Here is a 19,617-nt window from a genome sequence, read left to right on the forward strand (position 1 = left end):
ATTTGTTTTTTCTAGTAGTTTAGAATGTTCCCTGTTTCCAAGTAATGCCTTTTCATAATATCGACAAGAATATTTGAAAACCACTGTGTTATATTTTTGCTCCGTTTTTAGTTGGGTCTAAACAGCAAGCTAGCTAGCTTGCTAGATATGGTTAGCATTGAATACTGGATAGTAGAGATCATTAGATTATATTACATTAGATTTAACGTTATTGTCATTGAACACAGTACACCGAAATTCAGTTTAAATTCAACCAAAAAATGCAAAGAGTAATTCAAGTGCATGAGGTGAAGCAGCAAGCTAGCTAGCCAGATAACTGGTTTGTTAGCTAGCTTGCTAGATACGGTTAGCATTGAATACTGGATAATGGAGATCATTAGATTATATTACATTAGATTTAACGTTATTGTCATTGAACACAGTACACCGAAATTCTGTTTAAATTCAACCAAAAAATACAAAGAGTAATTCAAGTGCATGAGGTGAAGCAGCAAGCTAGCTAGCCAGATAACTGGTTTGTTAGCTAGCTTGCTAGATACGGTTAGCATTGAATACTGGATAATGGAGATCATTAGATTATATTACATTATATTTAATGTTATTGTCATTGAACACAGTACACCGACATTCAGTTTAGCTCAGCAGGTCTGTCCATCTCTCCTGGCCTTAGTGCAGGCAGGCAGAGGAGGACAGGCGGAGCCACTCGGTTCTGTAGGAGTTCAGTTGAGTTGAGTTTTTTACTGCCAAATATTTAATATAAATAATGAGATAATATATATGTGAATCTTGCATGGGTAACCTCACTCACAAGCAGGCACCCAGAAATGTAGGCCTGCTTTATAAAATGTCTACTAGACTCTTAATTTTAAAGTGTGATCTGTTATCCTTTTTTTTTTGGGTTGTGCAATATTAGGCAATTATGTGTTGTCTGTGAAAATTCAAATATATAAGCCTTTTAATCACACCTCTAATATATTTTTGTTGTTTTTTGCAGTTTGATCAGCATTAACAAGCACCTTGGGGCAACCTCTTATTTATGGTAAGTACACGGCTACTTTCACAATACTTGCACAAGCTGATCTGTGACATTGTCAGTTGTGTCAATTTCTAATTCTATTTTTTCTCTTTTTCAGGTTATGCATGTGGCAGTGCAAACACTGCAGTTTGGAACTAGCTAGCAGGTATTTGTTGTTAAAACATTTCCGGCAGACACATGCACATTTAAGGGGCAGTTGTCGCTATCCATGTCCATATACTGATTGCCCATGTTCGTTTGACACATGGAGTAAGCTTTTAAATCACACATACAAAACTCATGCTAAACAGCTAACACCAAAGCCAGTAGAATTACCTACATTTCAGTGTCATGTGTGCTCACGTAGAGACTTAACAGAAAAAGATTTCTTCCAACATATTAATGGACATCTCAGGCATAATGAAACTGTACCATGTATGTTTCTAGGATGCACATTTAAAACTAACATTTACAGTACATTCAACACACACAAAAATAGGAAACACAGACAACATTCACTTAAAGACTGTATAGCCAATGTTGTCAGTACAAGTGGTGAGTTGGATCAGTCACACAGTTCTGCAGTTGGTCCAATAGAGTCTGTCGATGTAGACCAGGAATATGAAACACTAAGTTGTGGTGATGCTTCAGAAATACACCTTCCAAATTTAATCGAAGAAAAAATTGCATGCATTTTATTGAAGTTGGAAAATATTGTTCACATTCCAAAGACAGTTATTGATGAAGTCCTTTCTGAACTTCACTACATATTAAGTACATCATCTTTGCCTGTCACTAGAGCTATTGTTTCTGATGTATTACAGAGCCATAAACTACAGGTTGAAGATTCAGTAGTTGGTGAACTTTCCACTGCTCTATGCAATTCTAGTCCATTGGCCACCGCTATTGCAAAGGATGGCCCTCTTGCTACAGCATATAAACGTACACAGTACTATACATCTCATTTTGGTGTTTTAGAGCCGGTTGAGTACATACTAGATGCCCAGAGGAATAGGACATTTCAATATATCCCTCTGTTAAAGTCTTTGCAACATTTGCTCTCTCATAAAGGTGTCTTTGAACATATTGAAACGCAACAGCGGCTATGGGCTGTTCCCCAAGAGTACAGAACTGTAAGAGACGGTGAGTACTATAAACAGAATTCGTTTTTTTCTGATGAAGGTTTGAGAATCTCTGTAAATCTTTATGTTGATGATTTTGAGATTTGTAACCCTCTTGGGACATCTCGAAAGACACACAAACTTTGTGGTGTATATTGGGTTTTGGGTAATTTGCCACCAGGTTCCCATTCAACACTAAACTCAATCTACTTAGCTGTTCTATGCAAATCTGATGATGTTAAGACCTATGGCTATGGAAAAGTGTTGGAGCCTCTCTTGCAAGACTTAAGCATATTAGAACAGCACGGTGTATTTATAGCTCAGCTTGGTCAGTTTGTTAAAGGTTCTGTCCAGTGTGTTATAGCTGACAATCTTGGAGCCCATGGGCTCGGGGGATTTGTTGAGAGTTTTTCAGCTGGGTCAGTATGCAGGTTTTGTACTGGAGTCAAATCAGATGTTCAGACTAAGGATGTCCAGTCAGGTGCTTTCCAACTGAGAACAAGAGACATCCATGATGTCCATGTCCAGTCTGCTCAGGAGAATGCAACTATTTGCTGTGGTGTAAAAAAGCAGTGTGTTTTAACAGAGCACCTTTCCCATTTTCATGTAACTACTGGTTATCCTCCTGACATTGTGCACGACCTTTTTGAAGGTGTTGTACCAGTTGAACTGGCTCGTTGTATGAGTTTGTTGATCTCCAAAAAATACTTCACTTTTGAAAGGCTCAACACACTGATTCAGACATTTCCGTACAAATGGGGGGACAGAACCAATCGCCCTCATGCCATACCACGCTCTTTCACATCTAGAAACACAATAGGTGGCAATGCCCATGAAAACTGGACCTTAATAAGACTGCTTCCCTTTGTGATTGGGCACATTTTACCAGAAGGTGAACCAGCGTGGCAGCTAATTCTAGATCTTAAGGACATAGTTGAGTTGGTTGTGGCCCCTGTTCACACAGATGAGACCATTGCTTATCTTGAAGCCAAGATCTATGATCATAGACAGCGCTATCTTGAACTCTTTCCACATGTAAAGCTCATACCAAAACATCACTTTTTAGAGCACTATCCGCAAATGATTCGTTGCTTCGGGCCTCTAATTGCACTGTGGACGATGAGATTTGAGGCTAAACATAGCTTCTTCAAGCAGGTTGCTCGTCACACCAATTGCTTTAAGAACATACCTCGTTCACTAGCTACTAAACACCAGTTCATGCTTGCCTATCACACACATTCCTCCAGTGTCAAGAAGTCATCCTTGGAGGTCACACATGTCTCAATCCTGCCTGTTGATGTCCTTAATGAGGGAGTCGTGTCTACACTGAAACAAAGTTTCCCAGATGTGACTGAGGTTCATATGGCAAAAAATGTGTCTAGCTTGGGTATACGTTACTGCGAGGGGATGATTATTGTACACAGATCTGCAGATGGACTGCCTAAATTCCATGAGATCATTAAACTTTGCATTGTTAAGGAGAAGTTGTGTTTTCTGGTAAAAGATGCATGTGCTTGGTACAGAGAGCATTATGGTGCTTTTGAGCTGTCTGCATCGCCTAATACAGAGGTTGCCGTTATTGAGCTTGCTGACTTGGTAGACCCCTATCCCCTTGCAGACTACATGGTTGGGAGTTTGCGCATGGTAATGTTGAAAAGATTCATCATTGTTAAAGGTGAGTATCATTTTTAAACCTAAATAGTGTGAGCTCTGGATAGCAGGCTCTGACAAAAACTGTAAAACCATTTGTATGTTCATCTTTGATACAATCCTAATGTGTTTCTTTCTTGTTATTCTTTCACCTTGTTTCTGCTCTAGATTAAAAGGTGTTCCATAATGGCAGGTCGGGCGCTTCTGCGCATCATCTTTGCCGACCAGTCTGACTCTAGAAAACTGACCCTGGATTCGGGAATCCCAGCAACAGTTGGAGAACTGCACACATTTTTAAAGACATCTCTTCAATTGAAAGAGGACTTCCGTCTGCAATACATGGATGTTGACTTTAACGAGTTCATGAATCTTACATCAGTGTCTGAAATTCAGGATAAAAGCACACTGAAAGTAATTTACTCTCCTATATTGTCAAATATTGAGCCCTCCATCACTTTGTACACAGTTGACTCATTTGATAAGACCTCAATTACTGGAAGCTCAGAGCCTCTAATCCCTGCATCATCAATAGCCTCATGCTGCAGTGACGATATGGTGTATACGTCAACCCCACATCCATCCCCTGAAGCTCAGGCCTCACAATTGTTATCCTGGCCCACAGTTTTTGTGGTTCCTAAGCTCACCTACGAGGCTGAATTTGAGCCTCATCTAAAGAATGCAGAGTTTGAGACAACTGGTACATACTTCCAGCCTGGCCTAAAGCTGAAAGGAGTCATTCTTGATGGCCTAGCCCAAGAAATGATCAAATTCACAAAATATCCGAAAGACTATCAGTGTGAAGAGGTAGCTGCAGCGTTGGCGAGGGCCCACCCTTGTTTGGGGCAGCTAGGATCCAAGACAGGATTTGGGGGGTGGAAACAGTCTCTTAAGTACAAAATGCAAAACTATCGTACAAAGCTTGCCCGTCTTGGACATCCTGAAATCCTTGTGAACTCCTTAAAGCACAAGAAAACAGGCCAAGGCAAAGCTGCAGCAAACATAAAAAAAACAAGAAAAGCTGAAGTTAACTACATTCCTCTGCACCCAAAAGGCGAAACCACAGAAAGCTTGGAGAACGAGAGAATTGCCTTATTGTCAGAACTGAAGAAGCGTGACAATGAAGCGGTGATAAAAGCAAAAATGGAAAAAACCTTCTCCCACAGACGCCTTGAGATTGTGGAGCAAAGGCCTTTGATAGGGGACTTCAAATGCAGATGGCCTGCTCTGTTTCAGCAGAGTGAAGTAAGTAAATATTTGTATTTGTTGTCAGTCTTTTATTATTGTCCTTTGTGATTCATGTCTACATCCTTGCATGGTTGTGATTCTAATAAACAAGTAACAATTGGTTGTATTGTGCTTGTTAATAATATTTTTAAGGTGAATGCAGAGTTTTTGAGGATCACAACATCACCACTTCAATCAAAGTTCATGTGGCAGCTGGACCACTTCTCAGACAAGCTCTTGAAGATCTTCAAGACCAAAGGAGGACTGAAGGGGCACAAAATCAAGGAAGCCCTTGCAATATCAGATTCGGTTAGTATAAATGCAGAGAACCTCGTTTTTCACTGTATTGTTTTTGTCCATGCTCGTATGAACACATTTAAGAAATTGTCTGCTTTTATAGTGTTTTTAAGGCAATAGCTTATTGTGGAAAGGTAGGGTTAAGGAGTCCTGCTTAGGGACACACACGACAGATACAGCCCTCTACTTTGTAGACTACCTGCTGTGTTGCACATGCATTGTGCTTAATTGTCTTTGATTTATCGCCCCTGCTAGTTTGAAAACATCCACATCAAGAGGGGGTGCATCCTGCGAAGCATCGCGATCTACCTCGACGAGGATCCAGACTCTTTTTTTAAGGAGTATCAAGTATGTTTATCACAATATGTTTTCAATGTAGTGGTTAACAGTGTTACCCACAATTATAACCACCATTACTTACATTTATAATAAGAAAATTATATGGCACACAACCCTATTCCTGTTTATATGTTATCACATATCATAAATACATGCCGAAATAAATAAATCTATACATTAATATAGGAATGAATATATGTAAGAATGAATAAATACAGAAATAAAATAATAATAATAAATAGATACAGAAGTAATTTAATCGGGCAAGTGTTTAAATAAATATAGGAAAAAGTGAATTAATACATTTATACAGCTATAAATACATCTATAAATTAACATAGGAATAAAATTGATAAATACAAATGTGAATTAAAACATGAATATATCTGGAAATAAATACAAATAATAAATGAATGCTGAAATAAATATTTAGATTTATATATAAATACATCTATAAATGAATACATATGGACATGAATACATATGTAAGAACTTATAATAATTGAATAAATACATAAATAAAATAATAAATAAATGCTGACATACAGAAATATATTAATCAATAGATTCATGTTTAAAAAGGCATGTGAATGCAGCAATTACTAAATTGTTAAAGGAATAATTACATAATCACATAAATCAAGGAAATAAATGATTAAAGAATAAATAATCAAATATATATCGAAATAAGTAGGTAAATGCATAATTAACTACAGGAATAACAACAAATTACATGATTAAGTAGGGATGTAAACAAATAACTTAATACCTGAATGAATAAATAAGATAAAGTTGATAATCAAACAGAATGTACAGGAATTTTCTTACAAGCTTAATTTAGTTGTGTGTTGGAGGTCCTAACCTTAGCCCTCTGGTATCACTCTGGACATTTTTGTCCAAATTGGTAATTTTTCACGTCAGATTTGGCTATAATGATTTTGTGTTTTTTCTAGATACTTTTTGGAATTTCAATTTTTCTAATCGGTCTTGAATACACTGTACAAATTACACTAATTGTCCATTTAAAAAATGTTCCCACACTTCCCAAAAAGTGTGGGAAAAATATTTAAATATAATATTGTTATCATATCATTTTATCATTCATGTTTTTGAAAGTGGACATTTTTATCCTGAGTGGCCAAATAGGGTAGTACATTTGAGTGATACCAGAGGGTTAGTCTAAAACAGTTTTGATCAATTAGGAGAGCCACATAAGTAAATCTGCTTCTCTAAAATGTAGTAATTCAGGTTTTAGTTAACACATGTGTTGTATGTTTGTGTCTTTGTTCAGGCCTCTGCTTCTGAAGATGCCAAGAGGGACATGGCAAACACAGTCATGGGCATATACACACTTCAAAGAGATGTGGATGGGCAACCAGAGGACGTGGGAATTGTCATCGAAGGCAATATAGTCATGGACAACTTGGGCAGCGTGATTGTGGGGTTTGTCATGCTATTGGGACTTATTTATGCCCTGGATTTGAGCTTTCCGGACAACCTCAAACACACCTTCGAGTTCATGCAGAAGGTAGTGATGAATCTGGATGGGCACAAGCTGAATGGTAAAATCGAAAGTCTGAAGATCAAGTTGTTCGATTGAAATGTGTAAAAGAAGTGACTCATGAGTTCATTGTTGTCATTTTATTCACGAGTTTCCTAATCAGAGCAGATTGAGCCGTTATATCAATCATTTGTTCTGTGCTTTTCTGTATTTGTTTGTTTCAACACACTGTAACACTATTTCCATATGTTGGTGTTTGCAGTGCACTCTTTATGTTATGTGTTATGTTCCTGTTAGAAGAGCAGTGCATACCCCTGTTATATTGTATTCATTGTATTTGGCAAAGGGTGATTTGTAAGTTAATTAGTTGGGTCTAGAACCTCAATTCCGTGACCATTCTTCTGCTAAGATGTTTTGACACTTGATTTGACATCATTGGACCTTTTATAAAAAATATAGACCCAAGGTCCCTCCCAAAAATCCCGGCAATTTTTGCTAGAGGGCCAAATCCAAGATGGCTGCTCGCGCCATCTTAAAAAATTAACTTTTGAACCAGAGCGCCTAGAGTCATGTGTAAATGCACTTTTTGGGGTAAGTCGACCACAAGGATTCCATTTCTGACATCAGTTTGGCGCTATGACATCGTTCGGACCCACAAATCCAAGCCGGCCGCCACCCGGTCGAGAAATTACACACGTTTTGAGTACTGATCGATTTATAAGCAAATAATCTGCATATTAATATTTTACCATGAAATAAGAATGTATGACAAGATATACAACTACTTAACCTTCAAATAAAATACTTTTATTAGCTGTAACTTGACTAGTTAGCAAATGAGAACACTTCAAACAACATGTAATAACGCAAAAATGCTGCCTCGAGAAATGGCAAGTTTTGAACAATAACACAAATGAAACACAATTCTGCTTTTTTTTTTATTTATCAATATGACACTGAGAGTCCGTATCAGTCTGAATCAGAGCACCCTGCCTCGCTACATTCTGAATCCTCCGATTCCGATGAATCGCCTCTCTGGACAGCAGCAACTCGATTTTCGTCATCATCATCGCTCTCATCTTCCTCATCGTCCTGTCCCTCTTCAGTTGGCCTTGGTGCAGGTAGATGCATCCGGAGTGCGGGTCGCGTGTGACGTACAGGGCGACAGCAACCACCAACCAGCTCCCAACCATGTCCGATTGGTGAGGGATGGTGCTTTAGCGATGGATGGCGCACCAGATACGCCAGGTAGTTAGCACGGAGGCAATGTTGACGCAAGCTGTCGGCATCCGGAGGGAGACGGATGAAGGATTTCTTTTTGATGGTCCTCCATTTAGCAGCACGGGCCTCAGCCATGGTTTTGCTCTTGTTGTCACCGTAGATGATGCTACGTGTGAAGGCAAAGAGCTGCTCCAGCACCTCCTCTGTCAGGGCAAGGTTATCTCCACATCGCGAGAGCTGTTGTCGGGCAACAGGGCTCTTCGCCACCTGGTCATACACAGACTTCTTACCTTTGCCGTAAAAGCCTGAGTTTGCATCACAGCCTGTCATACAATGCAGCTGCACAATACAGTCGGCCATCATGTCAGTTGCCATGTCACAGCAGCGTACCGTTTCCTGCTTCCTCTTGATACAGAGCATACCTGGCAGCTGCTGTGAGATAAGTGCTGCCGCAACATATACATCAGTATCAGTGGCATCGATGACAACTGGACCACTGTAGCCTGACTCGCGCAAAACTACATAGGTGGAGAACAGGACAGTGTCAGCCTCAGACTGGTCAAAGCTGTAGTTCTGCATCGGTTGTTGGGTTGATAAGTTGGTACAGTGGGAGCCGACAGAGTAGACAATCTCCACATCAACACTCTGTGCAAGATCGGTCAGGTAGCTGCATATCATTTTCTGCAGCCGCCCCTTGTTGCTGGAGCTACACAGCAGCGTCTTGAACATTCTGGCAGTGGGGAATGCGTCACCCAATTTCATGTAGGTGTTGGGCACATGTGTGTTTCCCTGTACCCTCAGGTCTCGCTCGTCATCCTTCGTCGAGTATGCTGTGTCGTACGGGTCGTTCACACATATGATACAGTGAGCATTATGATGGCGTGCAAGGATAATAGATGATAGCTTGTGGACATAGTCCGACCACTTGTATGGGTTGCCATCTTGCGTCCGCCGATCCTCTGCTGATGGAGTTGCCATCCTCCAGATCATGCCCATGTCCACAAGAGCGATGTATGATTCCTGCAGATCTACAGATTCCAGAGAGAGCTTCTGCACGAGCATGCTCTTCTGTGTCTTTCTGAAGGTGCCGTTGGAGTTAAATAATGGCACACACTCCTCGACAATACGATGTTCGAGCAACTCGGGGAGGTTCACAAGTTGACTGCCCTCAACCAGGTTTATCATTGCCTTGAGGGCGCTTCGCTCCATTTCTGCAGCTTTCGCCTTGAGTTCATCTGATGGCTTCTCCTTGCTTAACGCCTTCGCAAACGTCAATCGTTTGCACAGAGGGACGGGTGCATGAAGAGAGGTATTCTTATTGAATACCCGTTCTTCCAAAAAGTGGGTCAATTTCTTCTCCCCTGCGGCATGGGCTGAGTTGAAGTCTGCAACGAGCTCATCAGAGGCGGGCATGGCCGACTGCAAGGTACGGAGGGTGGTTGAGGCCGTATCGAACGGGAAGGTGTCAAACTCATGCATGCATTCAACCAGGTCTTGCACACACTGCTCATCTTCTCGCATCCGTTTGGGGCCGCATTCCGTGTGCTTCCTCTTTGTCTTTTTTCGGTTTGCAAGGGCATTGTGAGCTGCCCGGATCTGGGCCACATTGTTCACATTTCTGGAGTGCACCAGCAGCTGCTTCTCATTCTGTAGGATAGAGAGCCAACCAGACTTCATTTTGCTACCCTTGTTCATGGTGCATTCGATCCACATGTCCCAGGCCATGTTGGAATAGGGGTTGCCTGTGATGGACTGGGTGAAGTCAGTACGAAGGAACGCAACCTGATCTGCAGGGAAAGCTGTCAACATCGCCCAAAAGTCCCATATCTATTGTTGTCGTAAGCTACCATCCATGGCAGCATCGCACGCAGAGAGCTCACATACTCATCCCAGTTGCATATATGGACCGCATGTACATTCTGCATGAGCGCGTCTGTCATGGACAGGAAATCCCTCCAGTAGTTTGCCATGTCACTGGCCTCAACGTGGGTGAACATGTTGGTGACAAGGCTCTTGAGGTCAGCATCATTCTCTAGTGCCACATGAGCATCAGCGCGGGATTCCTCGGATTGACTCGTATCTCTCAGAATGTCAAGGTTCTCCCTCGTCTCATCAGCCAGGTCGGGCCCGAGGTTCTCCTTCATCAGCTGACACATAAGGGCCTCATACATGAGTCGCAAGCAGCGTAGCCCCCTCTTATAATGTTTGCCTTTCAGTGCACGATCGACGGAGCCATCGGCAATAACTCCAGCCGCGACAAGTACTTCACCTAGTTCACTACCTTTGTACCGCTTGTAGATGGCACTCATCATCACACACTGTGTATGGAAGGGACCAAGAAAAGGTACAATGGCACTGAATTTGCTTGGGTTTTCGGCCTTGAGCAGGGTGATGAGGACATACACGGGATGATCTCCAACTAAGAAGGCAAAGGGCATGTGCTTAGTTGCGATGATGGTAACCAGCTTGTCCATGACGTCCTTCACAACTGACTTGTCGGGCGGTTGATTGTAAGATGTATGAAAATAAGCCTTGCTTTTGTCCTGCCACATATTCAATCCAGCGTGAAACCCGTTGTACGAAGGGATATTCTGTTCGGCTGCAACAGGGCGGTCACCATTCACATCAGCACGTGCAAGGGCATGAATAATGCTTCGCTGGCGCTGAGGCTCAGTACTCGATGAGACAGTAGTAGGCTTAGGACGGATCGGAGGCTCGCCACGCTTGACGGTCCTATATGGCATAACCGTTTGCATCTCAGAGGCCTTCTCAGTCAGCACGTCCGAGACAGTCTTGGCATGTTTGATCCGCGGTTGCTCATCCTGGGTGTTTGCCTCATGCTTATGTACAAGACGTTCTTCGCGTTGCAGAAACATCCAATTACAGCGGTGTGAAGTACCTCCTCCTGTCAATGTATCGTTCCGAAAATCGTCATTGTCGATGATACTGATGCTTGGTTCCCCTTCAGCGATCTCTGCCGGACAGACCGAGCACCGCTCAAGGTCATGCATTGTCCAAACATCACGTAGCAGAAGCACGTTCGGGTAACTGATCCCCATGCGCAGCTTGTAGTACGAATCAACAAGCTCCTTGCTACGAGTCAATCCGTGAAGGGTGACGGTGGCATTGATGGCGGTAGTGGTGGGTCGCTTTATAATGTACTGTGTGATGAGAGAGGTGAGAGAAAGTGTGCTTGGAGACAGATCTACCCCATGCTTCCCCTGCAAAGCCGATAGCAACTGCAAAACGAGAGGCGGGAGTTCCTCCTCCTCCTCTAGCTCCTCGACTCGTGGAGGCCATGGGACGAGTTTGATGGACTTGACATCATCTCTGAGCCGCGCAGCCACATTTTGCACCAGTTGCTCACTGCTGACACCAATAGAGGAGATCGCTGCTTCGACATATGAACCGCTCCCAGACGTGTCATAGACTAGGTCGCTCTGGTTTCTCTGAGGGCGAGAGTGGAAGCCGATCTTGTCCTTAAACTCCCGGGTCAGGATATCTTTGATGTAGGATGACTTGACTCCAGATGTTGGGAATCCATACCGAGAAACGATAGAGCTCTAATCTCTGAGGAGGCTCTGCAGTGACCTTAGTTCATGTTCATCAAAGATAACTGTTCTGATGTTATCAAAGAAAATTGTCTGAGCTTCACGGAGAGTGACATTGTGCATGTGGGGAAGTTTGTCATCTTCACTCATTCTCTGGTAGTTACGAACATATTTAAACCAGCATTTGTGATGATATCTGATCTCAAGTGCATACGGCTGATCAGCTGCATAATTGATCAGACAGTTGATTCTGTCGCGCATTAGTTCATCTTCCAGAGCCACCGTATGGCTCTTGAACGCTGCCCATGCATGATCGTACGAAATCAGGACCAACTTTGATTCTGGATGTTTTGCCGACTCCGTCTTACAACACCACACACATTTATTTTTATCGTGTATCAGCCCTAGACTAGATCGCAGCCGCTTAAAAGATGGAGTTGCAGCTGTGGAACTAATGTCAGACGTAGACGAAGACTGAGCTTGGCATTCATCGACAACTCGTTTTTTCTGTCTGTTGTTGGCCTGTTCCAGTTTTGTGGCATTGCATAAGGTCAACCTACATGTATCATGGACACAGTGTCCGACGGGACCTGTATCCCAGTCGATGGATGTATGGACGTCTCCGAACTTGTCAAGACTGCTCCATAACTCTGTATTGTTCTTTAGAGTGTCCCATTTTTCAATTGAGGTAATGGCATCGGTGGCTTTGCTGCAAACCCTTCCACACTGCAGGATACACGGAATGTTGGACATTGTCACAAGCTATGATCCATATCGTGCGGCATACTCATGAATCCCTATAAGAAACACAAGTAGGCCTACGTATTAGATATTGATATGGGGGCAGATAATAAATTAAGAATAATTTCCATTTGTTAAATGTAGCTATTATTTAGTTAGTAAGCATTTGGACAGCCTGACAGGTCTGATTCAACTAATCAAGAGCTATGACTATCTTATTAGAACAGTTGAATCAGGTGTGTTAGTTCTGGGTTGGAACGAAAACATTCAACAGGACTGGAGTTGAGAACCACTGAGCTAGTTAGCTAACGTTAGCGCACATTATGACAGGGTTGAATTTGGCAAATTTTTGACTCGGATAGTCAATCTGCTTTCTGAGGTAAACTTAACGTGTAGCTCGCTACACCAAAACTAACATTGTTATTATTACTAATATTTCTATTTCATGACACAACAAAAATAGCCTTATGACAGTTTCTACTGAATGGTAATAACAAACGCTGGCTAGCTAACGTTGGCTTGGCTAACTAGCAAGATTACATGATCCATTCGCTAATGTTGACAATACAATCAAAATGGCATAGCCTACCTTTCAACTTGGCACGTTTCTCTTCTTCTTCTTTTCTTCTGTTTTTATACTGCGCCCCGATGGCTTTTGCCTCTTCACAGTTCTCTAACGTTAGTCTTTCTTTCCTCAACGCTCAATTTTAAAAACACTTGACAGATACCCATCAATGCACAGCGCTCTAGCATGTTCTGACTGTGAACACTTAAAGCTGAGGCTCTTAGACCGACCATTTTAGATTTTTGGCTCATTTTCCCTTATGTTAGATTATTATTATTTTTTTTTAAATAATGGTTGCAGATATAGAGCCAAAACTGCGCCAAGCAAACTTTTTTTAAATTTTTTTTTTAATTTGTGGCGCCCCCCTCTGGGTGGCGCTCTAGGCAAACGCCTATATCGCCTGTAGGAAGCTCCGCCCCCATATATAGTACATATATATACTTCAGTTTATAACAGTGAGTGCTTGTTCTACTGCCGTGACCGGTACCTCGTGATCCTGCATGTTCCCGTTCAAAACGTGTATATTTTCTCGACCGGATGGTGGCCATCTTGGATTTGTGGGTCCGAACGATGTCATCGCACCAAACTGATGTCAGAAATTGAATCCTTGTGGCCGACTTACCCCAAAAAGTGCATTTACACATGACTCTAGGCGCTCTGGTTCAAAAGTTAATTTTTTAAGATGGCGCGAGCAGCCATCTTGGATTTGGCCCTCTAGCAAAAATTGCCGGGATTTTTGGGAGGGACCTTGGGTCTATATTTTTTATAAAAGGTCCAATGATGTCAAATCAAGTGTCAAAACATCTTAGCAGAAGAATGGTCACGGAATTGAGGTTCTAGACCCAACTAAATTATTGGAGTTCCATTTCTCTGCCATTTTAAAAATGGTATTATCTTTCAGAAATGTTTTTCATTCATTTTTAAAACACTGTATTTAATGGAATGGAGGATTGTTTTGAATAATGTGAATTTAAAAATAAAAAAACTAAACCATGTTTTCTATCATGTGTAACACATTTTTATTAAATTATATTTAACCTCATTATTTCATTTTCAATTAATTAAATAGGATTTAGGTGGACTAGCATTATTTAAATTCATAAAGGTAATGTTATCATTTTACTTAAACTCTATTTGAAAAATTTGAGTTGGACTAACTCATTTACATTATACTGCATGGATGCCATTAGTTTGAGTTTGTGCCACATATATTTATTGGATGGAAAACCTGCCAACAATAAAATTGAGTTAATCCAATGAGTTATTTCTTTGAGTGTATAATTGCTATTTTGCATGAAATGAAGCTGCATGACTCAGAGCGGCCAGAGTCGCAGAGGTGGAGCGTCTGGCAGCAGCCAACGGACACCTCTCCTTGTTGCAGCCGCCAACATGGACATGGTGAAGTCGCTACCTTCAGCCAGGGGCCGGTATAGGGGCTGATGGCTTGCCGCCTGCCCCTCTTTCGGTTGCCGCACCTCTGCATGAGGATGCCATGTCACTAGCGGCCTCGGCTAACCTCTTCAATGAAGAGGTGGAGGACGAGGCCCCGCTCACTCCCAGGGAGGCGTCCCACTCCTTTGCTCAGGGCTCTCTGCAGGGTGTGGAGGATGCCTTTATTCGTACGGACCTGGCACACTTGCAGCTTTCGGTTCCGCAGGCCGACGCGGCTCAGGCTGAGCGCTTTCTTCAGGCATAGCCCTGCCCCTGTCCCCCCTCACTGTTCCTCCTTCAGAGGAGTACCTGAGGGAGCTCCATGCATGCTGGAGAGACACCAAGGCCTTCTCCCACTTTAGCTCTGATGCCTGGACCCTGGCTGCCATTAGGGCTGTGCATCTTCACTGGTCTCACGATTCGATTCGATTACGATTATCCTGTCAACGATTCGATTCGGTTCGATATCCCGGTGCATCACGGTGCATCACGATTCATACCAATGCGTTGCATCCTCAATTTTCTATATTACTGCACATGGCTTATTTTTCATCAATGCATACATGCAGTAAATACATATGAACTCTCTTTTTATTATTTAGAAAGTGCTTCAGAAATCAATTACATAAATGTCTTGACATTAATTTATAAACCAAAATAAATGAATTGTATAGGTCTAGCCTCCGTGTGTGAAGTTGTTCCATTCTCAATGTCCTGAATGTGGCATCACACACAGGACTTGAGTCTGAACACAGCAGACAACAGGAGTATTTACAACAGCATATACAAACAAAAATACTGCATGTGGGTGGACACTTACATTCTCTGTCTTACTGTTACATAAATCCCATGAATGTATGAGATTAAATTAGCTTCATTATATCTCAGTGATTAAGTGAATAACAACGTTTCTATCGGGTCACTATCAGCCTGTCACTCATTATTTTCAGGGAGGGGGCGGGGCTTGGAGTAACGGAGAGGAGACGGTGATCGCGGAAGCTTTTTTCCTCCTGCCTTCACAAACTTTACACACGTATATATCGTCTGCAAATTGCTAGAGGACATTCATACTTTGCAATCCAAGACTTAATTAAATCCACCAAAAACCTGACATGATTGTAACGCGATTATTTTTGAAAAACATAAATCCCTCCCTGTGTCTCTGAGCCGCAGCGACATGCACGGAGTGATTCAGAGCGGGTCCTGCTGTTGTCGGTTCTGGACTGGTGTTCTTGTGTTGGTGGATAAAGCAGACTGCTCAGTGTTGCTGTGCCGCTGTCACGTATGTTCCCTGATCTCTGCGTCACCGACCGATTTGATATTAAAGTGACAGAAAAAACGTTATAGTAAAGCCGCGGCCGGAAAATCAGGAAGCAACGTTACTACTCTATAACCGATTATCTTCCGTCACTGCATCGAGACCGAATCGTCCACGTCCGCATCGCAATGCATCGTAGAAACGATTATTTTCAACACCCCTAGCTGCCATGCAGGATCCGGCGAAGGTTGGGCTGGGTCGCATGCCACCCATCGAGCCTGCCATCGCCTCCCAGATTCTGGGTCACCTATGGTCATGAAGGATGGGTCATGACCGAAAGAACGAGATTGCGGATACAAGCGGCCGAGATGGGTTTTCTCTGCAGGGTGGCTGGTGTCTCCCTTAGGGATAAGGTGAGAAGTTCGGTCATCCGGGAGGGACTCGGAGTTGAGCCGCTCCTCCTTCGCGTCGAAAGGAGCCAGTTGAGATGGTTCGGGCACCTATTAAGGATGCCACCTGGGCGCCTCCCTAGGGAGGTGTTCCAGGCACGTCCAGCTGGGAAGAGACCAAGGGGTAGACCTAGGACCAGGTGGAGGGATTATATCTCTTCGCTGGCCTGGGAGCGCCTTGGGACCCCCCAGTCAGAGCTGGTTGATGTCGCCAGGGAAAAGAAAGTTTGGGGCTCTCTGCTGGAACTGCTACCCCCGCGACCCGACCACGGATAAGCGGGAGAAGATGGATGGATGGATGGAAAGCAATAATATTAACTTTAGCCTAATATTATTTATTTGAACATAATATTATTGCTTTCAACTAACCGAATACAGTTATGTGAAATCTGTTGACATTATACATTTAATTAAAGTCAACGTTTCAGTTTTTTCAGTGTAGGTCTCTTGTCTCTAGTTCTTTTTGTGAAATGTTATGTGATCTTTTACCTTTTAAAACATACAGCAGTATAGGTGCAGTTTGGGCTGTCTGACCCATTAGAATGGTTGTGGTAACCACTGCTAATATCCATGTAATCCACTGATAATGTTCAAATTGGATGACCCCATGCAGCCACCCCCCAGTGGACCCTCACTCATCATTATTCATCAGCTGCTCTCATGGAGTTTCATTTTCTTGTATGCACTGAAGCTGATGTGAATCATATATTCAGACAAAGTTCACTTTGTCAAGAAGTTGTTATTGAGAAACTGAGTAACTGAAATTAAGTACCATATTTAACTGGAGATTAAATCTAGTTTAATGTCAGACTATGACTAATGTATTCAAAAGGAAGTGCCTATTAGCAAAATGGCACCATCTTGAAAATAAGACTCTGGCACACAATCGCAATCCCTCCCCGTCGAGGCAAGCACTGTAATTCTCTCCGGTAGTCCACCAGCAGATGACAAACACCCACCTCTCCGCCTCTTCCAAGGAACAAGGGGACCGTGCGGCAGAGTTTCAGTTAGATTTGTCTTCGCCGGTCAACATGTCCGTTAAATCCGTTAAAAGATAAGTTTAAATCATCCGGACAAAATTAGAAAAGTGTCGGTAAAAGGTCTTCTTTGTTATTTATTGAGCTTTAAAAACAAATGAATAATGACTCTATATAATCATATATAAGAATAAAACACGGAGGACGGAGATCTCTTTTTCTCCCCCTCTTCTGAGAGCCCAGCAGCTGATCTCAAAGCACGCTCCCCTCTCCTGCAGGGGGGCGTGGTCAGCTGCAGCTCACAGAATCAGCCCCCTGCAAAAACAGGGCTGGAAAGAGCAAATAGAGCGACATGAGGCATCCGGTAAAATACAGGATCTGTTTGGTATTTTGAAAAAAAAACTATATTTATATACTTTATATACTGTAGGTATGGCCCTACAATATATTGTTCAAATATAGCATGATATGTCCCCTTTAAATAGGGATTATTGAGTCATCTGCCAACACATCAAATAATTTCTCGGTCGAAACTCTTGACTGCTTATATTCTCTGGAATAGCTGATCCTCCTCATCAAACGGAGACCTTGAAATAGAGCAGGCACCTTTCCTTGAGAATGATTTGTGTGTGTAGCACCTGTGTTGCCTGCACCTTAAATACACACTGCTGCAGGCTGGAGGAAGAGGAGGAGGAGGAGGAGGAGGAGGGGAGGTTTAGGTATCTATAATTTAGCAAACTGAATTGGGTCTATTTTTAGTCCAGTGCCACTTGTGAGGTACGCGGGGAGAGTTAATTAAGTGGCTGGCCTTTTCTCATCCAGGCTTTAAATGAACATGTCTGCTGTGTGTTTCAGAGGTGAAAGATAACTGAACTAATATATACGCTGTTCACACTTTCCCTGTCTTCCATCTTCTAATATTTTTCCTCTCATGCTTTGCACCTGTCAGTTTTCTCAATGTTGTCTACATTAGCCGCTCTGCTTTGTTAATCTGATACTCACATAACTAAAATAGCTCTATCAATTCACGTTATGCCATAAATTAGTCATATTTGGAAATGGAAAATATCCCCCTGTGGTGTTACGGTTTGGGGTTAACTCTGAAATCATTCTCATTGGTCTTTCATATCTTGTTTCTTTACATTTCTCTAAATAAATTAGCAGGAGGCATATATAGCCAGAGGTGGCTGGCATCTGTCTAGTACAATACTTTACATCACATTACATTTAGCTGACGCTTTTATTAAGCACCTTACAATAAGTTCAATCAACCATGAAGATACACATTCAAAATAGAATGAATATTTCCAGTGAATTAGCTTTAAATAAGCTAAACCTTTCTAAGTGCTGCATACAGAAACTTTCTTTAATTGGCCACGGTGCAGTGGAACAGTTGGGGTTTCAGTCTGTGGTGAAGATAGTCCTTCTGCTATCATTATGGAGCTCATCACACCATGGGTCCAACTCACAGTGAGGGAGTAGTCAAATGGCCGATACTGGAGTGTATGCTTTTCACAGGTGCTGGATGTAGGGAGGGCCAGCTCTACACAGCATGGAAGGCCAATTGGAGTGGATCAGCAGTAACCAGTGATGGGAGTGGAGGAGCTGTTCAGTGTGGGAGATCTTAGGGAGGGTGAAGACCAGTCAGGTTACTGCAGCCTGGATGAGCTTCAGAGGACGGATGGCACTTTGCAGTAGTCAGGATGTGAGAAGAGCTTAGACCAAAACCTGCATCACTTTCTGGATCAGAATAGAACATACGCTCTGGATGTTGTAGAGAGTGTATCCGCAGGAGCGCGTTGATGCGGAAAGGCTGGCAGTGAACGACAGTTCGTTGTCCAGCAGCACACCCAGAATCCTTTCAGTCTGAGTCGGGGAAACAACAGAGGTGCTGATGATGAGATTTAGGTCGTGGATGGGAGAGCCCTTCCTTGGAAGGGAAATCAGTTCTATCTTGTTGAGATTAAGCTTCAAGTGCTTTGCAAACATCCAATGAGAAATAGTATTCAGACAGGCAGAGATGTGTGCGACCATCTGGGTTTCAGATGTCCAATCATACTGAAACAAGTGTGATGAGATTAACTCCATTAACTGCATGTATCTAGCTGCAGACCCATAAGTAATATCAACATGTTGTTGCAGTAGTAGTGACGGACAGCTCAATGTCCCTCTTTCCCTGGGTCTCTTGGGTCTTTGGAGCACATACTTAATATGGTGGTAGGGGATCTTGCATTTTCCTATTTGGTCTTGGAGAAAAAAAAACAGGCCTCCTTGAAG

General features: G+C 42.5%; 1 protein-coding gene across 1 annotated transcript; it reads left to right on the forward strand.

Annotated features, from left to right (window-relative positions):
- The first annotated feature begins 4,029 nt into the window (after positions 1-4,029).
- LOC117458996 (uncharacterized) lies at positions 4,030-7,274 on the forward strand. The gene is made up of 5 exons (XM_034099805.2): positions 4,030-4,197; positions 4,838-5,028; positions 5,164-5,319; positions 5,563-5,655; positions 6,938-7,274. Exons 2-5 carry the CDS (start codon positions 4,927-4,929, stop codon positions 7,244-7,246), a joined length of 660 nt encoding a protein of 219 aa, XP_033955696.1. The 5' UTR covers positions 4,030-4,197; positions 4,838-4,926; the 3' UTR covers positions 7,247-7,274.
- The last annotated feature ends 12,343 nt before the right edge of the window (positions 7,275-19,617 follow it).

Source organism: Pseudochaenichthys georgianus, chromosome 14, assembly GCF_902827115.2.
Source record: "Pseudochaenichthys georgianus chromosome 14, fPseGeo1.2, whole genome shotgun sequence".
Classification (NCBI taxonomy): domain Eukaryota; kingdom Metazoa; phylum Chordata; class Actinopteri; order Perciformes; family Channichthyidae; genus Pseudochaenichthys; species Pseudochaenichthys georgianus.

Bases quoted from the DNA above. Each gene is read 5' to 3' on its own strand.
- LOC117458996 (XM_034099805.2), top strand. From the start codon at position 4,927: ATGGAAAAAACCTTCTCCCACAGACGCCTTGAGATTGTGGAGCAAAGG. The intron at 5,029-5,163 runs GTAAGTAAATAT...AATATTTTTAAG, and splicing joins CTCTGTTTCAGCAGAGTGAA to GTGAATGCAGAGTTTTTGAG. The intron at 5,320-5,562 runs GTTAGTATAAAT...CGCCCCTGCTAG, and splicing joins CCCTTGCAATATCAGATTCG to TTTGAAAACATCCACATCAA.